This window comes from Helianthus annuus, chromosome 15, assembly GCF_002127325.2.
Source record: "Helianthus annuus cultivar XRQ/B chromosome 15, HanXRQr2.0-SUNRISE, whole genome shotgun sequence".
In the NCBI taxonomy this organism is placed as follows: Eukaryota; Viridiplantae; Streptophyta; class Magnoliopsida; order Asterales; family Asteraceae; genus Helianthus; species Helianthus annuus.
The window spans coordinates 90,931,244-90,954,688 of NC_035447.2; the positions used below are offsets into that span (position 1 = coordinate 90,931,244).

General features: G+C 34.2%; 1 protein-coding gene and 1 long non-coding RNA gene across 3 annotated transcripts; one reads left to right on the plus strand and one right to left on the minus strand.

Annotated features, from left to right (window-relative positions):
- Positions 1 to 7,645: 7,645 nt before the first annotated feature.
- Positions 7,646 to 14,464, plus strand: LOC110885147. Of its 2 annotated transcripts, XM_022132838.2 has the most exons (6): positions 7,647 to 7,804; positions 7,875 to 8,005; positions 8,212 to 8,427; positions 8,517 to 8,898; positions 12,967 to 13,148; positions 13,959 to 14,463. In XM_022132838.2, exons 3-6 carry the CDS (start codon positions 8,212 to 8,214, stop codon positions 13,977 to 13,979), a joined length of 801 nt encoding a protein of 266 aa, XP_021988530.2. In that variant the 5' UTR covers positions 7,647 to 7,804; positions 7,875 to 8,005; the 3' UTR covers positions 13,980 to 14,463. The 2 variants fall into 2 exon arrangements, with proteins under 2 accessions (XP_021988531.2, XP_021988530.2); XM_022132839.2 differs by lacking the exon at positions 7,875 to 8,005 and having other exon boundaries at positions 7,646 to 7,804; positions 13,959 to 14,464.
- Positions 14,465 to 15,811: 1,347 nt separating this feature from the next.
- On the minus strand, positions 15,812 to 16,985 carry LOC110885146. Its single transcript, XR_002561896.2, has 2 exons — positions 16,233 to 16,985; positions 15,812 to 16,122 (listed from the first exon to the last, which is right to left on the minus strand). It is a non-coding gene; the product is annotated as an uncharacterized LOC110885146 (long non-coding RNA).
- Between the last annotated feature and the right edge of the window lie 6,460 nt (positions 16,986 to 23,445).

The window sequence follows — 23,445 nt, forward strand, 5'->3', positions numbered from 1 at the left end:
CGGCATCTTTATAAGTCTGTTTGTGAGGTGTTTGCAGGACTTGCCGGAACTCCCAGGTTTGTAAGCGAGGAGTAGGAATCGGCACCTTGAGAATTTAACCAAAAGATGGTAATTGGTTGAAAAACAGGTTTGAAGAGCTTGAATTGCTAAACTTAAAAGTTGTTGTATGTTTGTGATTGTTATATTTGGTTCAGAACGAGAACCAGTTGATCTTACAAGTGGTTAAATCAAGGTCATTAAATTGGACTTGATTTATTTATCATTCATGAAATTGGTAAACAATGTGATGATTTTACCCCATTTTGCAAACGGTAAAAACAAAGAAACTTATTTTCCGGAAAAACCATTCTGATTAAAACAAACTTAAGTGTTTTGAAATCATTATGGGAAAATAGTTTGTTGTGAGGGGGAGTTCTGATTGTTTAAGCCAAACGGATGGAGAATTGAAGTGTTTTGATATCAGTTGTCATGTTTTGTATTCAAATTTTTTTTAGATGTATTTGAATTTTAGGGGGAGTAAGAATAAGAATTTTTTTTAGAAAATCCAAAAACATCAGAAAATTTGAAAAATCCAAAAACATGATAAAATCAAAAATGAGTTTTTGTTGCATAAAAGAGGAAATGATAGTACATCAGTGGACTATCACAGCACGCTAAAGAATTGTAAAGTCAAAATGTGATAAACAATCTTACTGCGGATGTGTCAGTAGATTTTCGCACATTTAGTAAATTGAAACGAGATATAAACCTAATTCAAACTTGCTTAATTCGTGGGTAACTATTCTTAAATATATGGGTAACCCCCGAAATCTTGTTTGAAAGGTCCTGTATTCTGAGATACTAGGTCTTTATGCTCAGTGATATCTGGGGTATTATCCCGGGACTTCTGCTGTATGGAAATACTGACCTAGTCCCCGAATAATACTTTCTGCAAAAAGCTTTGAAACATAAGCGCCGCCCTCAGCAAACTGATTAAACAATAAAATTGGTAATCTTTGCTGTTGTAACAAAAGATCCTCTAAAGGGGACCCACCAAAAGTCGAAGCCGTCATCTCTCTGCATATACGGAAGTATCGACCTGAGCTCTCACGGCCCTCGCACATTACCCCTTTACAGATATCATCTGTTGTATACTCACCTGTAAGACTGAATATTTGGGATCTGGATACGGGAGTATATTCAAGTGGAGTGATACACAATTAAGTTTAAGTCGTTAAAACATTAATATCGTATCTCGAATCGATTGAAATCTGTGTTGAAAATTTAAGTGGATAAACATACTGACAATCTAGGTAAATTGTTTAGAACTTATCATGTAATCAAGCTTAACGGTGTTCGTGATATGTCTCAAAACTGATATGATCCTCTTGCACAAACTCACAAAAATATTGTCTGTAAATATTTCATTTTCTGCATTTACTTTCATTCCGAAAAATCCAAAAAGATTTTCAGTGTGTTTTAGCATAAATTTTGAAAAATCAAAAAGATTTTCGACAACTGGTGTTAATATGCTGATTTTCAAAGTTTAAAGTGCTAAACTTGATGAACTGGTTTGGGGAATGTTTGTGTGTAGATGGTAAAGTTGTTTTGATAAGAACCGGTAATATTCTTGAATGCAAAATTATTATTGTATTTGTTCAACATAGTTTCTAAATTGTTGAAAAGTTTAATCTTTGTAGAAACTTATGGTTGGGTAGAGATTGTGCAGGACTTGAGCCAGGTATTGATCCTGAGAGAGAATGGAGTCAGATTACGATCTTGAACCTGATTGGAGCCTGTTAACGATCTCAGAACCAGTGAAAGTTTTAATTCCAGACTACGATCCCAGCTATGTGAGAGGGGGAGTCTGAAGACACCGTGTCAACATTCAAGAAAAAAGAGTTTGATGATGATGAAAACAGAGAACGAAGATTCTTGGAACGACAGATATTTCAGAGGCAGATTGTCGACTGATGAAGACTGTAGATAGACATGTGCGAAAGCAGATTGGAGACATTTATGAAGACTCCGTCAACATCCGAGGGGGAGTTTGTTAGTGCACCTACGTCTGCTGACTACGTCTTCCATCAAGTCTTGAAGATTGAATAGATCGGACATGGCACGGAATCCTAGAGTTTGTTAGTGCACCTACGTCTGCTGACTACGTCTTCCCTTTATATGGGACCTTTAGTTAATTACTATTTATATTGGATGCAACAAGCAATACTAAACGAAACTCTATCACTCAAGTCCTCACTACTTAATACCGATTAATCGCTGGGTCCTGGCGAACGGGTTATTAGTTGATAGCGCTATTTAGGTCCTACCAGCCTCACACCGTGCCCATGTATGGGATCGAGAGTGAACTAATAGACTCTGGCAATCCCTCAATGATGATAGAACATTGACAAACGGGGCACTTTACGGAAACGTACGGTCACATAGTATTCGGTATTGTAAAACCAGTTTAGTAGCTTACTTAAGGGGTAGCTCCCCTTGGCATGGTATAAATGAGTAAATTAACTGTTGAAACAAGTTTTTGGAATTAAAAACTGAACAAACTCGTGAACTCGCCAACATTATGTTGATACCCTACTGCATGCTTTGCAGGTACCCAGTGACTCAGGAGCTTGCATCTTGGGTATGTGTAGTGGTCGTCTTAACCCGTGTGTTGGGTTCTTTAATAAACTTAAACTATGAACTTTGTTTGAACTGTTTTGCCTATGCTTCTGCTACTTGCCTAAACTACTATTTGAACTTAAAATTTATGAACTTTAACTATGATATCTACTAACCCTGTGGTTGGTGAATATTACTTCTGTTATTAATTAAATAGCTCAGTATAATTGGTGGCTGGATCCTGGTCAGTCACACGCCTCGCGGTAGTACTCCGCATGTGGTTTTGAGGGTGTGACACAGAATTCTAAAGAGGGTTGGTTTGGTAGCATACAAGTTGGACCTACCTGCTAAACTTAATGGCGTTCATGATACATTTCATGTATCCAATCTGAAAAAGAGTCCAACTCAAGAGACAGTGGTCATTCCTGCCGACGAAGTTCATATTAACGACACACTCCACTTTACTGAATAACCCGTTGAGGTTACTGATTGGAAAGTTAACAAGACACGCCGGGGTAGTGTCAAACTTGACCTGAAAAAAATATGTGTGGCGAAAGACATATAGTCACACTTTTTATGTGTGGCTATATCCCTATTTTGGTGTAGTGGGAATGCACGACACGGGCCAGAATTCACGTGGGAACGTGAGGACCGTATGAAAGAGAAGTACCCACATTTGTTCCCCCAGACCCCTGCAGCTAGTAGCAGAACCTAAAATTTCAGGACGAAATTTTCTTAACGGGGGGAGAATGTGACAACCCTCACAATTACATGTATCCGTACAATTAACTAATTATTAATTTGTGCTTAATGACTGTGCTTGATTACAACTGATGATTAAACTGCTTTCCGATTTCTGTTACATACATACATATGCATCACACTTCATGCTGTCACTCCATTTATTTCACACAAACCTTAGTGACAAACTTGATGCACAAAGCACAGTGAGCGGATAACTCAGAAACATCCTGACAATGCCAGCACACAGACAGACAATGTTTTTGAGGCCAGTATGAGCCAGAGACGAGGTACTACACTAGTATGGAGTGTAGGGAAGTAAGGACCATAAAACTGCATCACTAGGTGATAGTTTAGGTGCCGGAAAGTGCCTAAAACCCACTTAACATGCAAAATTCTGCATCTATTAACAAAATTCAGCATTTAAATATGCTAGTCACTTGCAAAAATATGGCAAAATGGTCCTATATGCTTTCCTAAGTGTCGGGAATTAAAAGGGTCACTAAAAGATACATAAAGGACACTTTACGATATCACTTAGCACTTTAACGGAACAGTATCAAACCGAATAACCGGACATTACCCGGGACACTAAAATATTATGAGAAGCATTGTTTATAGTTTTCTAAACTAGTTATGGTCCCCGAACATCATAACACACTATATTATGGCAAAACTCTTAAACACCTAACAAGTTCACTTAACATCTAACCATTTAAACTAACTACCATTACATCACAACTAAACAACACCCCCCCCCCCCTTATGTGGTAACCGTCCCCATGGGACGCCAACTACAAGATTTTTATAAATCTTGCTAATCCCCATATGATCACCTAGGAATTGTGAATATCATGATTGTACTTACACTAAACACTAACCTTTACACATAACACCCCTAACTAATCACCTATTTACCAAATAACTTTCATTTAACCCCCCCCCCTGTGTGTAACCGTCCCCAAGGGACCCTACCCCCACAAGATTTGAGTTAAAACTTCAAATCCTTCTCTAATCTTTCCTTGGAACTAGTGAGATTATGATGTGATTATCTATGTACTTTTGAGAGCATAAGAACCAATTGATAAAGGAATTTGAATTACAAATAACCACCACCATTTTCACTAATCACCCACATAAAACACTCTCTTCTTTCTTCCCCACATAGCTTTGGCCGAACACTCCCATCATCACCAATATATTTTTGTTTCAAGCTTCATCCATTTCAAGTGCATTACAAGGTGCACCAAGGTGAATCACGAAGTGTGGAGCTCACGGATCGTCAAGGACCTCTCTAGTTTGCCTTTATCCACTCATTTTCCAAGCTTGATCTTCCCTAGCTTAAAAGCTAGTAGTAAGCTTCTTTGATCCTCATTTACTTCATATTTATGGTGGTTAATAGTTGGATTATGATGAAAATACAAGAACACAAAAAGATCATAAACCTAAGTCTTGAACATAAAGCTAATATGATGATGAAATAAGATGAAATCTTGATGAAATGAAGTTGTTTTGTCATGTTGTTGATTACTTGATGTTTATTTGATGATTAATAGTAATAGGATGTTTAACATCATGGTTGAACTTGTTAGAGTAAGATTAAAAACTTAAGTTAACAAGTTCGGAGGTGATTAGTGATCTACTTAAAAGAATCACCTCCATGTTTCAACATAAACTTGGTAACAAAGTGATTTCTTGAAAAATAAATGAACTAAGTGAGTAGATGGTCGTATGGACCCGAGGTCTACAAATGATTTTCCTAGACAAACCAAGTTAAAAGACGGATTTTTGAAAAGTCATGATTCTTACACTATTTTTGGAAGGAAATAAGTTTATGAATACTAGTAAGACAAGAAAATGGTGTAAATGGATATTTTTGTAAAATAAGTTCACAAGTTGTGAACATCTAAAAATCCCGAGAACGAGATTTTAACAAAAATAAACACACTTTGGAAGGTAACTAAACCCACTAAACACCCCACTAAGTTACTACGCGTTTTTATGAAAAACCAAGTTTATGTTGTTATGGAAAGTGCATTGTTTTTGCACTTGACTAGTGTAATGTTGTTTGGTAACTTGTTGTTGATTGATTGAATGATTTCCGAAAAGAAAATGATATGCTAATAAGCATAGACACCTCCATTTACAAAGGAAACTCTGGCGAAATTTTCTAAAATTTCAACACTTAGAAAGTATTTTCTAAACAAGTGTTACAAATATATTTTTACCTTTGTTTTCAAAATAAACTTCGCCAAAGGTTTTGTTACAAAAATACAAAGTATCGGAGGTTGGTTTTTGAAAATAAAAATGGGTAAATATATAATTAGAATATATATTTTATGCTAAGACACTTGTGTGAATGATTGTATAATTTGTGAACTAGTTATATTATTTTAGGGCAAAATAATATAACTTAACAAAACACCTTGACATTTACAACTCCAAAATATTATTTTGGAAACTAAAGAAGTGAAAATATATTATTTTAGGGAAAATACATGTATTTGGAAATATGTTATTCTTGGACAAATAAGTTAAATATATTTTTCCTAAACGGGACTTAAAATATATTTTTCGAAACTACAAATATACATGTATAAAATACCCCCATCCTTGGGAAGGAAATGCGCATATAAATACTTGAGAAGTATGGATACGAAATAGTTGCCTAACTATTATTCCTAAACCCTAAAAACAAAACTTAAGTTAAAATAATAATTATTATTTTAACAAAGAGTTATAACTTGGAATAATATCAAAGTAACGTAACTAAAACCCGTAAATACAAAAGCAAGGCACGGCCCGTTCGTCCATTAGTACAGTGTAGGTTATCATGTAGCTGACAAGGTAGAGTACGAGCACAGAAGACGCACTACAGTGAGTTCATGTCACCCTTTTCTCTTAACTTTTTTCAGTTTTATACTTCGGGGGTGGAATACATGTTACAAATTATTACAGACATTTTATATATGGTATGATTAGCTTAAGGAGGGTATACTACTTAGATCATGTGAGTGGTGGGTACAACACTTAAGGCCATTAATCCTCGTCGTAGTACCGAGGGACATGAGTGATAGATCTATTTGGGTGTAGCGAGCCCACACCCATGAGGCCAGGGTGGCCCATAGTGGTGACTATGTCTTCCAGCCGGAAGCCCGGTGCAACTCCGCTAGGTTTGAGTTTTCCTGCATCACTTCACACATACCAGTGGCTTTGCAACCCATTGGTGATCTCTTTTTCCTTATTGCTACATACCAGGGACTTTTATACATACAGACATACTTTAAAGGTTTATACATACTCACATACACATGAACTCGCTCAACTTTTGTTGATTTTTCAAACTACATGTATTTCAGGAATCTAAGGGATCTGGCAAGTGTCTGCATACGTGTCAAGCTGCGTTGAATAAAGATGTCATCCAGGGTAGTAGGTTTAGGAGGTGTAACCCTTACCTGGACGGGTTACATGTCTTTAAACCACGTTTTATTTAAAGTCTTTTGTTGTGTCTTATGAACACGTTTTAAGCAAGTATGGTTTCTAACTTATCTTAAGTGTTGACATTTTCAAACAATGATGTTGTGGTATTATTAAACTGAATGAATGGATGAACATCTTGTGTCATATAGCATTGTTATGATTGTTGCTATGGTATTAAGAAGTCACACCAAATAATCCACGCTTCCGCAAAAGCCAGGGTGTGACAACTAGGCGGTGGGGGGGCTCCAATTCCAGGTGTCAACTCATGCCCCAACCCAAGCCCAACCCAAGCCCCACCATACCCCACGGTCTTATATAGATACCAGTCTTGTCATCCAGGAATTTATTTCCTCCGCCTCTGCACCACCAATAACCCAAACCTAGCGTCATTATCCCTAATACAAATTTTTTTTATTTGAAATAGCATTTTGATTTCATTCCAATCATCAGGGCAAATTACATAAGGATAGCGGGTAGACGAGCAACAAACTGCGCCGCCATCCCTTTCTGAATAGAAAACCCTAATCTACTAAAAACAAAGCCTCGCCCCTGAGGGGTCGAAAAGTTGCTGTGGACCACACGCTGAACTCTAGACAAGAACCGAACTGCCTTTGGCGCCAAGGAGCCGAACGTGTCGAACGCCACGGGGACAAAGGCATGTTGATTATCCTCACAAGCTTTCGCGTGCTTTTCCACCTTCTTTGACTCTGCTTTCAGTACCGCTTGCCTCGCCACAAACCCATTTTCCCGGAACCCGGCTAGTGGGGATACACCTGTGAGATCGACACAAGCATGTTTCCCGCCCTCCCAACCAAAAACTAGCACGTCAGTTGGGCGTAGGGTGGATCTCCCCTCTGACGGGTCTGTAAGAAAATTAACTGGTGCCTCTGATGGGTCTGTAACAAAATGAAAACCAGAAAAAGATCTCAAGAAAGCTTACCAACTTCTCATTGCTCATCAAATTGCAAATTGCAAATGGAAAAAGGTAATATGAATCTGTTCATAGATTTCAATATATGTTTATTCAATTGGTAATTCAGGGCGATGCGCAACAGGCTTCCTTGGTCAAAATTAGGTCAATTTTTTTTAGAAATCATGAAATTGAGTCAAAAATGATACAAATGAGCAAATTTCCAGCCAGATTCCTGCGATTTGGAGATTTCGACGTGTCTACGGCGACTTTCGGGTGAGTCTCCGGCGAAAACGAAATAGTTGATGAAAAAACACTATTTTGTGTATATAATCAATTGCGCTTTTATTTTTTGAGTCCCACTCTTTTTTTTGCGCCTATCGCCTAGGCCCTAGGCAGAGCTAATCACCTTGAGTGTGTCTCGCGCCTTTGATAACTGTTTATTCAATTGATATCAAATTGGTTTTTTTTCCCTGGGGTAGATGGATAATTCGGAATGGTGTCGATGTGATGAACAATTATTGACACTATTAGCCAAGGTGCGCGATGAAGAAGAAGTGTCTATGGGGACAGATACCAATAATGCATTTTATAAAAACTTTGCTGCAAGACTTTCAGCCGATCTAGCTGTTCCTATATCAGATGATGATGTTGCCGACCGTGTGCGTCATCATAGAGTTGTTTTTAAAAGTTATAGGGTGAGTTTTTATCTAAGTCAAGCTTAAAAGTGTCAATATTTGATAGGAAAAACTGGTTGCTAAAAATGTACATATTTTGTGATTTGCAGGCTAATCCGGCTAAATTCCAACATACTCATATTGGCAGTTCTGAATACGGTCAGTTGCTTATAAGATGCTTTGGTATTGAGAAGAAGAACATAAGAGTCCCGCGAAATCTGGGAAGCAGGCAATCTCGCAGTTTCGATAGCACTTCCTCTGTAGCTCGAACTGCAGCTGCGGTAGCCACCGACCCCAAAATAACATTGGAGGACGAGCTTGCCCGTGTTCTTTCACACTTACATAGCCAACATGGGCTGGATGCCAACAGATTAACGCTCTTTTCATCTTTCTGTGAGCGAAAACAGTTGGTCAGTCGAGTGTTTTTGAACTTGGAAGGGCATGCCAAGAGGCTCAGTTTTATAAGTGATCTTAATCTGAGTGGTTATACCAGTAAGTTTATTTGCTTTTTAAGCCCCTCATATGGTATTACTTGTTTATGTGATTTAAATTATATTTGTATCTTGCTAGAATGCAATTAAAAGCTGAAATAGATACGTTAATTGGTTTTAATAAGCTTGATTAGAAATTAAATAAACCAAAATAAACCATTTGGCATGTATCAAAAGTATCTGTTTGGTGAATGGGCTAAGTTTGACTCAAACGGGTCAAAGAAGTCATAATGTGCAAAATGACCTCAACATACTTCATGAACGTATAATTCCTTGATTAGAAATTAAATAAACCATTTGGCATGTATCAAAAGTATCCGTTTGGTGAATGGGCTAAGTTTGACTCAAACGGGCCAAAGAAGTCATAATGTGCAAAATGACCTCAACATGCTTCATGAACGTCTAATTGCTTGATTAGAAATTAAATAAACTATTTGGCATGTATCAAAAGTATCTGTTTGGTGAATGGGCTAAGTTTGACTCAAACGGGCCAAAGAAGTCATAATGTGCAAAATGACCTCAACATACTTCATGAACGTCTAATTGCTTGATTAGAAATTAAATAAACTATTTGGCATGTATCAAAAGTATCCGTTTGGTGAATGGGCTAAGTTTGACTCAAACGGGCCAAAGAAGTCATAATGTGCAAAATGACCTCAACATACTTCATGAACGTCAAATTGCTTGATTAGAAATTAAGTAAACTATTTGGCATGTATCAAAAGTATCCGTTTGGTGAGTGGGCTAAGTTTGACTCAAACGGGTCAAAGTAAGTCATAATGTGCAAATTGACCTCAGTTTCCTTGACATAATCTTGACATGAAAGAGTCGTTTTATGAGTTTGTTATTAGATAGTGTCCGTCCGTAGTCTTTAAACTTCAGTATCTTTGTATCGTTTGCAAATTAAAAGAGCTGTGGGGGACTGGGACTCTTGCTGTTGTCTTCCTCTTCAAGGTTCAAGCTTATTTCAAATGGTGTTAAGACAATTTCTAAATTTTTAAGACAATTTTTAATGTTTTTAGCTGTATGTTTTAAGACAATTATTTTTAATGTTTAAGTCGTAAGCGAAATATCCCCTTCTAAGGTTGACGAAAGCCCCGCATCATTTCCACACAGACCGGTATTTGAATGTAAAAGTCGATAAATACCGGTACCTGTAGTTACGGTGTCGAACCAGTACCTGTAGGTACGGTACCGGGATTAAGGATACCCCTTAAGGTTTCATTGAAAACCAAAAAGTGGGAACAAGGTCTTTATTAAGGATCCCTCTTAAGGTTTCATTTAAAAAATAGAGATATACACTATTTAGATAGAGGGGCTGTTTGGCAACATCTGAATGGTTAAGTGCTGAACCAGTAAGAGGTCTAAACCATTAAGTGCTGAACCAGTAAGTGGTCTGAACCATTAAGAGCATATATAATGCTTAACCGTTCAGAGGCAAATGTCTGACCAATTCAGATTAGAGGTCTTAACCATTCAGACTCTCTGTATAAATCTTAACCATTCAGAGGCAAATGTCTGAACCATTCAGACATTTGCTCGTGAAACAAACAGTCTGAAACCATTAAGTGTTGAACCAGTAAGAGGTCTGAACCATTAAGAGCCTTATTAAGAGGTAAACAAACAGCCCTAGAGAAAGATAGACAGAAATCGAAAGAGAGATTCAGCGAGAGATAGAGGGAGAGAGGGGAGGCCGAGAAAGAGGCTGGGTAGTAACCTAGCTGCGATTGGCGGCAATACCACCGTTTCTGGTGGTCGTGGTGACCGGAGGCGGAAATCACGGTGGCCAGTAGTGGCCATGGAGGTCGGAGTTGACTAGTGGTGGTTAGAAGATGATGCAGCAACCTTAAAACACTTCCATCTTCCTCAAGTTGGAAAGAAAATTGAAGGTAACTACCTAAACCTAAGTAAATGTAAATTTCTTTTAGGTTTGTTGGTTGCATGTTTGAACTAAAATTGGAGAGGAGAATTGGAAATCTAGAATAGCCAAGTGCATGTTGCAACTAGTTGGAGTCCATTAGATATACCCTTGTGTTAATTGGATTTATAAAGATGATCAAAAGCATGTAAATTGACTCCTAATAATTTTGACATCTTTGACTTTTTCTGTCAAAGTCAAACGATGGGTTAAAATGGAAATTAGTAGGAATATCTTTGATACATGATGAAATTTAATTTGCATTCATGAAGTACAAGTAGTAAGGAGTTAGAAACGCCAAAGAAACATGCAAATGAAGCTATTTAATTAGTGAATCATTAGCCTAAAAGAGGGACAAAAATGACTTTTAGTAGAAGTCTAATTTAACAAGAATTGGAATTTCTTGTGTATGGTCAAGAAACAAGTTGTAGTTGGTTAATTGGAACAAGAACCTGTTTATGTATGATAATCTTAAAGCTCAAACAAGTTGATTAAGGAAAGAGTGGAATGGAATCACGAATTTCATCTTTTAATAAAGAGGGTAAAAATGAGATTTTTGGAGATTTCTTCAAAGAATGGTCAAAATGGATCAAGTAATGATCCAATACACATAGAATAATAATTAGAAAGTGTTGTGAACATGTTCATAGAAATTTGATAGTAAAATATCAAGTTTTTAATTTTTATAACGGTTTCCATTTTTAGAAACTTTATCGATTTATAAAGCTAAAAATGGCATAAAAAGGATCCAATGAGATATGTTTTGAAATCTAAGCATTAGTAATGACTTATAAACAGGTTTGGACCAGAAAGTCATTAAATTAACATGCTAAATCCCGAGAAATCACGTTTGGGCAAAGTAGGATGCCTAAATGAGAAAATGGACAAAAAGTGTCAACAAAAAGTTGTTTAAATCCTTAGCATTTTAAAGCATAAAAAGTGTGGGTGTTACACTTGATCCCTAATCAATAAAAAAAAGACACATTTACCCTTACCCATTTTTATTGGTTTTTTATATTTATTAATTTATTTAAGAATGAGTTATTAAACTGTGAGCCTCTTTGTCCATTTCTCTTCTTACCATATACCCACAAACGAGCCTCTTTGTTCACTCTTCCAGACCAGAGCAGCAAAATGAGCATCATAAGGTTCCGCTTTATTTTGCTTTTAAAAATAAGTCTTTATCTCTTTTTATTCATTATTTTTATCCTAAAATTTGTTTATTTACTTTTTTTTTTCGTTGGAGGCCGAATGCATAAATTGAATTTTGTGCACTTTCAATGTTTTTAATTAAGGCAATGTATTCCAGGAATCTAAAAATTAAGACATTGTAGTTTGTTACAGTAGCAGTATAATTCAATATTCCTAAAATACATTTAACTATAAGACCATGTGTAGTGGTTTGGGTGAATAATGCCCTTACCCTAGGGCATTTTCCGTCACGTGTCAGTACAGTCAGCAAGAGGCATTATTGGGCGTTTTTTTTAATGGGTCTAGTGGGGATGTGAGCATTATTGGGCGTTTTTCTAAAAAATTAAATAAAAATAAAAAACCAACAAAAAACACCTATTGGATTAAAAATGAAGAGTTAATGCTATTGGCCAAACACTTGACCTGCAAGTGTGGTTTTAAAAACACCAAAACCAAATTTGGCAAATAAAACGCCCGAAAACGCCAGGCCGTAATGGCTTGAGGGCGTGTTTCGACGTTTTTTTTTTTTTGAATTTTTTTTTAAAAAACGCCCCACTACGGGGGTCTAAGGTCTATGTGAATGATTTTTTTTACAGAAATGGTACCTATGCAGTAAACACTGAACGGTATTTCTTTTATAAATAATAACTTAATAATAACAAAAATGAAAAAGAAAATATAAAGGGTAATATGGTCTTTTAATATTTATCGGGGACCAAAGACGTAGTAAAAACAAAAGTTAGGAGCATACGCAATGAGGTGCAACAGTTTTTGGGTGATTATACCCCGAAGCCAATGTTTGTAAGTTCTCATATATTTGATTTTACTCCATAGAGGCATAGATTTCAATATACATATCCGATGTCAATAGGACCATAGGAGTATAAATCATTGTTTAAGAAAATATTTTATTGTAAGCAACTTGTCATGCTAATCGTGATGCCTTCATAAAACTTTTAGTAAGCGCTTGTGATGGGACCGACAATACCATGGGATCTCCTAACATGCCTGAAATTTTCTGGGAGAGGTTTACTTTTAGATTGGTACAGGATCTCAAGCTTGACATAGTGATAACAGAAGAAACTGTTGCCGAATGCGAAAGATTTGGAAGGTCCCTTAAAGACTTGCACCTGGCAATGGAGGTGATAACACTTTTTTTTCTTCATATTTAAAGCTGTTTTTGAAGTTTTTCTTTCTGTTATTGTCTATCGCTTTTATAGTAATTATTCCCTAAAATTTGATTTCATGAATCCTAAATATGAGTAAGATTTTTGCTTTTAGGGCTTAACATCATTCTCATCCAATCCATCAAGTTATACATACATTCTACTAAAAAAACAACTCCTATATCAATATATTATCACTAAAAACAAATACTTTTTTCTCTCTCCTTTTCAATTAAATAATATTATCATTACATTTTTCCCTCTCCTTCACTCACAACCACTTTCAATATATATTAAAAAAATTATACTGGGTGAACAGTGTCCCCCCAAATATACAGATGAACAGTAACATTTTCTCTCTCCTCCACTCACAACCATTTTTTAGAGTAAATTAAAATTTTGTCCTTTATGTTTACATCAAATTTCAGGCGCTGTCCTTTAGGCCAAACCCAGTTAGTTTTTTTGGTTAAATCTAGTCATGTGCAAGGCACATGAAGGTACTATTGTAATTTCACCATTCAAAGGACTAATGTGTAAGAAATATATGGATTGGGACTATATTAAAAAAATAGAAAAGATATTAAAATAAAAACTTAAAAAGCATCTGCATACTCTCTCTCTCTCTCTTAACTCTCCCCCTCTTTCTTCTCTCTCAAACACAAGCTAACCACTGCACTCACTAACGAATAGAATATGGTTACATACCAAATTCAGGATGTGGAAGCAAGTTTATAGTGTGTCTCAAGAAATGGCGAAGTATGGGTTTGATTTATTTTCCCTTTTCAGGGGAATTCCAGACTGATGTAGTCAAGTCATCACATTCTGGAAGAATTGCTGGATTTTTTATGAACCCCTATGCTCAAGGTTTCCCCTACTTTATGAATTAGAACTGGTAAAGAATGTATCAGTAGTGGCAGAAAGGATGCAGGTATCTAATGGAATTTCGGTTATGAAGTTCCAGTGGAGTCGGTACCCAGGCACGCTGGATGAGTTGAGACAGCTTGAAGATCTAACTGCTGAACGAGGTTGTTTTAACGACGGTTGCAGGTGGTGGTGGCTTGTGGATGGTGACCGATGCTATGATTGAAGGTAAAAAAGTTTTTTGTGAATTTGGGCTTTAATAATTTGTGCCAATGATGATTCATTTTAAAATGTTGGAATTACCGATGTATTTATATAGTGATGATTCATTTTAATTTTTGGGGTTTTGAGGATTACTAGTTTTGGGGGTTTTTGGTTGGTGAGTTGATTTGGAGATGGTGATTGTAGATGATGAAGGGTGGTAGTGGTGGCGGTGAAGGGTGGTGGTGGTAGAGGTGGAGGATGGTGGTGATAGGTGGTTCCTAATTTCAAAAATATATATATGGTTATAAAAATAATATCTTAAATTATTTTGTTTTATTTTTATATAATAGCCCCTTAATATAATTTTATCTTACACAATAGCCCCTTGAATGGTGAAATTACAATAGTACCCTCATGTGCCTTGCCATGACTAGATTTAACCAAAAAAACTAACTGGGTTTGGCCTAAAGGACAAAACGTGCAAGATTTTGAAAGGTAAAGGACACCGCCTGTCAACTTTTGCGCTAAAGGACAACGTCTGAAATTTGATGTAAACATAAAGGACAAAACTTGTAATTTACTCCATTTTTTATACCCTTTATAATATAAGAACTACCCCTCACATATTGGTTTAGATGAGAATGCTCTAATATGCCATAAAGTTTGACTGACAACTAGTGGTTTTGGAATTTCAGTTTAGTTTTCAATTTGACTTAGAAAAGTTTTGATGATATAACTGTTGGTTGCTTTCTGAACAGATTGTGTTGTTGATTGCTTTTTGACTGCATCACCAAACACTATTTAATGTTCTTTTTTTCTTTTTCTTTTTTCGAAATGACTATCTGATGATGTTGTTTTAGGTCAACTAAACTTACTATCTCTTCTTGCAATATTTTTTTAAGCTATAAAATAATCAATTAAAACAAAGAAAATATACAAGAAAATACATTTGTAACAAAAAATAATCTTAAAAGAATTTGAATAAGGGTAGATTGTAAGTTCATCAATGAAATTAAAAGATGAACCTGTGGTACTTCTGATTTGGATGTCACACACATCAGATGTAATTGCATTGCTTTTATGGGCAAATGGTTTAAATATTTACAAACCAGGTACCTCTATTGAAATTATTTACAGATTTGGTCCCTAGTATTGATGATTTTTCCACGCTTTGCAAAGATAATCAAAATTCACTCGGTAAAGTTTAAACTTTGGTTTTCATATTTCATCAGTTTGCTAGAAAGTTCCAACTTTAAAGAGTGCATTTTGATTACCAGGGCCAGTCCATTGGGTTTTGTTGCCCTGGGCAAGATGAATAATAATAACGCCCCATACGAAACACATCTATTAAAAAAATTATAGAACACAAGTGCAATATTTTTTTATTTGAAGAATACATATATGCAAACAAAACTTGCATAACTCACCCAAAAAGGTGCATTCGTGCCTTCTTAGGGACAAAGATCCCGATTAATTTATGACAATTAACACTAGCCCTACTCGATCTCTATGATGCAAAGTGATTGAAAACCAAAAAACAATTAAAACGAATATTAGGATCAAAACACAAGCACTGGAACAACTTGTTCTGCAACCACAGTTACATATCTTTCTCTAAATGACAAACTCACAGTTACATATGAAAATAGCACTTTATTTTGTTATTTACTTGGTTTCTTAAATTATAAAACCTAAAACTAAACAGTGAGTACTACTACTCATGACTGAATATAAAATTGGTAAAACCATTCAACTTTAGCATAAGAGAATCAAAACTTAAATGCCTCATAAAGTCAACAAATATACTTGTAAAAGTTTAGCAAAGAAAGATACAACTTGACCAAGCTTTATGTTCTGTAAGGATTAAATGTATACAGTAAACCTCCTGAATCACAGAAACGTAACATAAGAAATCAGAAAAATCAGACTTTGAAGGCCTAAATCGATTAAAGTAAAAGGCCTACATAATTTGAAAGTAAAAGGCAGAAGCCTTACCTCTTGGCTACTGTCTCCTGCGTCGACCAGGACCACCACAAACCTAGAATTCTGCAACAGTTAACCACCGCCAGTTGTCCGTCACTGCCCACCGGAGAAGTAGACCAGCACCGCACGTCCGCACCACCGCAGGTCTGAGATCCGCACCACAACAGGCCAGAAATATAAATGGATTTAAACGCAAGAAATCGATGATGGAAACTGAGAAAGGACCGAGAGAAAGGTAGAAATCGAGAGAATAAAAAGGGGCACAGATCGACTTATGACTCATCTTGGGTAGCAAAGCGTGAAAGCAATCAATGGCGTTGATGTCGCAATTAACGGCAACATTAACCGATTTTCTAGGCAACGCTTCGTTTTTGCAGGGCATGTTTGGCTTAGCTTATTTTCAACTTTTGCCCAAAATAAGTCAGGAAATCCTGACTTTTGGCAAATCCAAAGGACTTTTGCCCTTCAAAAGGAAAGCCAAACACTTTTCAAAAGTCCTTTTGCCCTTCAAAAGTCCTTTTACCCTCAAAATAAGGAACCCCAAACACCTTCGCAAAGTGGAATGGCGAGAAATTTTAAAAGGCAACAATAGCGATCGAATTTGGGGATTTTTCATGCGAAAGAAGTAAGTGGAATGGCGAGAAAATTTAAAAGGCTGAAGTTCCAATTTGGGGATTTCTCCTCAGCTTTCAAGAAAAACGTGGCGGGAATTTCAAATAGAAAAAAAAAATAAAAATAACCATATTTCTTAATCATTTTACAAATTATAGCCAAGATTAAGGAAGTTAACAAAAATAGTCAAGGTAAACTCGGTTGACTCCTTCTAACTGAGTTTTGGCTTGTTTGAACCGAGTTTAGGTGAAAATTTCTGTTTTTAAAGTAGCGTTCGTTTAGCCATAATGGAATAGATCTAGGGGAATTGGAATTTGAATTATCTAAAGAATTAAGATGATGTTTAAATTTTGATCATTTTTCTTAGTAGGATTATACATTACGATGATATTTTGTTAAAAACATATAGTTTTTTTCATTTTACATATAAAATCCGAAAATCGAACAACCCAACCGAGTTTAGGTGAAAATTTCTGTTAAAAACTTGATGAAGGTTTAAAAGATTTGGCCATAAGATTTTTGCATATGGATCCGCCACTGCAGATTACCAACGGTACAAGACGTGAAAAAAGAAGCAACGGTCATGGTTTTCGATACGCTTTAACCTGTTGGAAGAAGTTCATGAAAGCCGCTCGAATTAAGGTCCGTGACCAGGTTCACTTTTCTTTCGATGAAAATGAGTAGGTTTTGAGTGTTGAGAGGGTTGTACCTTACGTTACGCGTAGTAATTAGTTATATGACAATTACGGCATGTTTTTTGCCTTTCCAGTTTTTTGGTTTTAACATTGGTTTTGGTTTTCAATTTCAAGTTTTTATATAATTTTCATATCTTAACTGTTATTTTAATCACTATATGCCATGTCTTTAAAGTTGAATCTATTTTATTAATAGTTTTTTTTTCCCACTACATGTATGATATATCAAAAATGATATACAAACTACTTATAAGGATAAAATTAAATTGATATATTCCAATATTAACATTGGTGATTAATGTTTACAAATAATATAGTGTTTATATAACTCACTGTTCAGTTTGTTATAATAATATTGCTGTATATTTTGTAATCGTGAGAATTTAATGTATAATATATTTTTATGGCTTTTAAAAAATATAAAAAATTTAAATTTTAAACATTAAAGTCAATCATATTTATAACTGATTGATATAATACCTTTAATTTTAACCATTTAACATGATTTAAAATAATCACGATCTTATTCGTGATTTTATCTTTTTATTTTCTGCACATAGATTATAGTTTTGTTATTTCTAGATTGTAGAAGATTGTATTATGTACTTAGTCCTACATATAGAATATAACACTAAGTATTATGAATTAGTACTACATATAGAACATAACACTATGTTTTTCATTTTTAAACCTTGCATTTTAGTTTGTACCTGTTACATTATAAACTTTTTATATAACACTTAACATTTAGCATAAATAAGCTATTTATATTATTTTTAACTACAGAAAGTCAACTTTCTCTTAATAGGTTGCAAATTCGAAACTTTTTACTTTGAAAGTTATTAATCATAAAAATTCCTTCCTTTGCAATTTCATGTAGATAATTATGAAAACTGATCAATCATAATAATTTAGATAAATGTAATTTTTTTATTTTAGTAAAGGTTGTCAATTATAATTAAAATAAATAATATTGCTACCATAATTAAGTGACCACTTTATTTTATAAATAAGTCTCATTTGTTATGATTCATACACATCACAACTACTGAAGTTGTATATTTCGATATACATATCTTCTGGTATGAGTTTTGTCAGTTTCTTTGTCTTTCATATAGTTATAGTTATTTTAGTCATCACCAAACATACGATGTTTTTCATGTTCTTTTCTTCAAAGATTGTTCTATATGATCATCAAGTAACCTATTTTAATTGTTTTTTTATTAATTTCAGAGATGGAACAGGCTGCTATCACACTTCTGAATAATGTTGATCTTAATGTTGATGATTACACTATCAGAATCCGCATAGTCCGGCTATGGACAAGACCTACGTTCAACAATCGTAGAAAGATTTATTGCTACGACATGATATTCATGGACCAGGAGGTTTTTTTTAGACCAATTCATACTTTTGTTTGAATAAAAAAATAATTAGTTTCAGTTTATAATTAACTATAAAACTTTTATTTTCAGGGCACGAAAATGCAGGCTTTGTTTTACAGAAAAACACTACTGGTTATGAGCATTTGCTGAAAGAAAAATCAATGTTTAACTATTCGTAACCCTTCGATGGGTGAAAATCGTCAAAAAGTCAAATATGTTCATAGTTCGTTCAAGATCAATCTAAATGTCAACACTACTGTCCAAGAATGCAACGAGCCTGTTGGTGCTGAATGGGGATTTGACTTTTCTCCATTTGATTCTATTGTGGATGACCCTCATGATGATAGCAAGTCTTTCAAAAGCCCGATTGGTAAATTATTTTTAATTTTTTCTTAATTTTTAATCAATTTAATATTATATATGTTATGTAATATTAATTTTATTATTCTGTGATGTTTAGATGTTATCGGTTTTGTGGTCAAGTGTCTTCCGTCAGATGATAAAAGTGATCATAATAACGGAAAAGACGAGAAGAAGACTACCTTTATTTTGGAAGATTTGCAGTACATTCTTATATATATATATATATATATATATATACCTTCTTTTACTTATATATTTCTCCCATTTTTTATTTATTTTACAACTATCAAGTTAATTCTTTAATTTTTGTTTTTTAGACACCATCAGATTTACGTCACGTTATGGGGTTGTTATGCTGATCAGATTTTAGATTTTGAGAAGAACAGTAAGGATGAAAAGAATGTTGTGGTTGTTGTTCAGTTTGGGAAGTACAGATTTTGGGGAGGTATATTCTATACCGACACTCTGACTTTTCATTAAACTACATATTGTTTTTTATACAAGTTGCACTTTTATTTACATGTTGTTATAATTAAACAGGTAATTTGTTTGTCTCCAATTTGTATAATGTAACTCGAGTCTTGATAAACTCTGAGGTGAAAGAGATTTTGGATTTCAAGAAAAGGTTTGTAATCTTATTACATTTTTTTATAATATCTTTTGAATATGTATTACTTTTAATAATGTTCTAAATAGTTATTTTGGCTTAAGTTCTTCTGTTGTGAAGTCTGCCACTGAAGAGTTCCTATCTGACTTAACTTTTTATCCCATTGGGTCGTTAAACTCAATAGATACGGTAACACGGATAAAAATTGTTTTAATATATTTTCCTTTATCTATTTTGTTATACATTATCTATATCTTAAACACAGACGAAGTTTGTTGTCATTGTTGGGACTATCAAGAGTTTTGCATCGAACAATGAGTGGTTTTACAACGCGTGCACAACCTGCAACAAAAAGGTTTCAACCATTACTGTTGTTAAACAGAAGCAGGATGGTACTGATGGTTTTGAAGAGGTTACTGTATTGGAATGCAAGATTGATGTTTGTAATACAAGGACCGTTTTATCAATTCCAAGGTAAAATATTATCCATATTAAGCTTTTGTTGTCAAAAAAACTAAATCTTATTAATATATTATGCAGAATTAGGCTTTCTATATGTGTGCAAGATTGTACTGGTATTGTGACGCTGACATTGTTTGAGCGTGAGGTGACAAAGCTTTTGAAGGTTAATGCTAATCAGCTATTAGACAACAACATTGAAGTATGTACTAAATAATTCCTTTTATCATATGTTTGGTTATTCTACAACATTAAAGTATATTTATTTTTTCAACAGTTAGCAAAAGAAGGAAACTTTCCAAATGAGCTAAATTCTTTACTCAATATGAAGTTTGCGTTCAAGATTGCTGTTTCTTCTTTTAACATTAGCAAGAAGTCTGATGGCTACTCAGTCTCCAAGATGACTAATAACCCGGTGGTTTTGTCCGAGCTTGATAAACATTTTGACACTATTCAGGTATATTTATTCCATTTCACCTTTATACTATTATTACGATTTGCCAACAATCTTTAACTTCTAATTATTATAATTTATTTTTTTAATTTTTTTTAAATAAAATCAACCTATTGATGAGGAAGCCGTCAATGTCGAACCATCCGATTCAAATCGTAATAATGATTTGCCTGTTAAGGTTTACTATCATTTACCTTATATATCATTTAACTTTTACTCATTATCTGTTAAATGAATATTTATAAGTCATCCCTATTTATTTATTTTATTTTTATAGGATTCTATATCCCAAACGGGAGACGATGTAACCCCTTGCTCAAATGTTTTTAAAGTTGGCTTTACAACATCGTTTGATCAGAAGGATGCTGACTTGGATACGAACAGCGAACGTGACTTGAAGCGCAATTTGGATACCGTGTATGACGTGGATGATGTTTCTTCCCAGTCTTCATCAAAGATGTGTAAAGACAGTGGTGTCGATGAAGTGCTTCTAATTCCAAAGAAAGAAACTTAGTCATCTATAATTCAAACATTTGATATCATCGTTGGTTTTGTGTTCAGTATTTGGATATTTTTGTTGGGTTTTTTTCAAAATTTGACAATGGTTTGACTCGTGTGGTTAATTTATATGAACGTGATTGTTTGATGGTTTAGTTGTTTATTTCGAAAAACAATTTTAATTCTATGATATGACATGATGTTACGTTTTGATAACTATGTATTATGTTCTGTTTTTATTATGGTATTCAATTGTTATATCAATTAAAGATGATATTATTAAACACTATATTGTGTTACGTCTTAATAACATTCCAATTATTTTAAAGTTTTATTTAAAATCTTAACACGTTTCTATTATTAATAAAAAAGAAGCATAATATTTATATTAAAGTTCTAATGTTGGAATGTTGCCATATAAACCAAATTTATATATGGTTAATATAAAGCATAATATTTATATTAAAGTTTGAATGTTGGAAAGTTATTTATATATAGTAACTTTTATCGGTTTTTTAACTATTATTTCCAAAAAAATTTTAAACTGTTGACTTTCCAAAATTAAGATATTAATCATTAAATATCATAAAGAATATCCTTAAATGTTAACATTACTAATGTTTCCTTAAAAAGAAATTTTACAACATATAAATCTCTTCATCTCATTTCAAGTCATTTCTACTCTTTTGTTCAACGACTACATCCCTTTCACTCCAAGGGTATTGTAAGACAGTTTGAACAAACGATTAGTTTCTTATTCCAAAAACTTATTCCGCAATGTATAAACGGTCAAAGCATGATTCCAATACTTCGGAAATTCAATCAAACCAGGGAAACACTTCAGGTTGTGTTTTTTGATTTATCTTTGACATTCTTTTGTTTGTTTATATATAATAATAATTTTAATTAAAATCTAATTCATTTTCTTTATTACAATGATAGCCATTTCAAGAAACTGCAAGCGTAGATCTTCATTTAACTCCAATAATGAAGTTAATATAAACAACTCAACAGGTAACACTTTTTGTACTATTGTGATTTTTGTCTATTTTGTATACCTATAATAACCACCTTGATATGCTTTATTTATGTTATGTTTCTTTACTTTAGATGTTGCGGCTGTTAGCTCAAGAAGTCCTTTTTCAGACATTACCAATGGTATTGAACTTCTCTCATTTACTAACTTATGTTCCTATTCTTCAACATTTATTTAAAAATGTATATCAATTTTATAGTATTCAATTGAGTTGAAGGCCCAAATATGTAATAAATATTAAATATAAGGTATAAACTAAAAGTACAACAGGTAGATATATATAAATATGGTTAGATAGTAGCGGTCCAAACTACATAAAGATCGTAACTATGAAACATGTTAACCACATACAAAACAACTTTTAAGACTACTTAACTTACGCTACCTTACTTCATTAGCCAAAACAACAATATATTATGCTTCTACCGTCATTCCAAGTTTCAAACATTACCACTAGCCGAAAATATTGGCAAGGAACAAAACACCAATTTGTGGAAAGTACTGGAACTTGCAATGATCACCTTCTTTTATGTTGTTATCTTTAAGCCATTTCGCCCATCCTTTGACAACGTACTTGATACTGTTTTTATTTGGCTCCGCCCTAACATCATGTTTTGTCTCGACATTCTGCCTATTGACAATCTTAACTTTCAATGTTTCGTCAATTCCTGTGATCCGTGCTACCACAACTGGTATACGCTATAAGTTTCAAAACATGGTAATAATTTCCATTATTGATGTCAAATATTTTAAAAAATAGCAAACTTCTTCAAAATATGTAAACATATTAGACGTCTACTAACATATAATTTAGTCTGAACTTACAAAGCGTTTGGTGTATAGCACAATGAATATCAGCGGACCAGTTTCATCGTCATCATCATCAAACTCCTCTGATTCAGCCAAAGAGTCTTCAGAATCCGATATAACCACAACATCGTTTTCAGCTCCGGCCATGCTAACAAACAGTTCAAAGGTTGACCCATTTTAAGGAAAACATAGACTCATAACATATAATCCAATCATTTTTATGTAGTTTAAAGTAATGTTAGTTTTCTAACTTTCATTAACTTCACACACTTTAAAGACATTAGAAGTAATCGTAACAAACCTTGT

Coding starts and splice junctions, on each gene's coding strand:
- LOC110885147 (XM_022132839.2), top strand. CDS start 8,212: ATGGATAATTCGGAATGGTGTCGATGTGATGAACAATTATTGACACTA. Junction 8,428..8,516: donor TTGTTTTTAAAAGTTATAGG/GTGAGTTTTTAT, acceptor TGTGATTTGCAG/GCTAATCCGGCTAAATTCCA. Junction 13,149..13,958: donor ACTTGCACCTGGCAATGGAG/GTGATAACACTT, acceptor TTCCCTTTTCAG/GGGAATTCCAGACTGATGTA.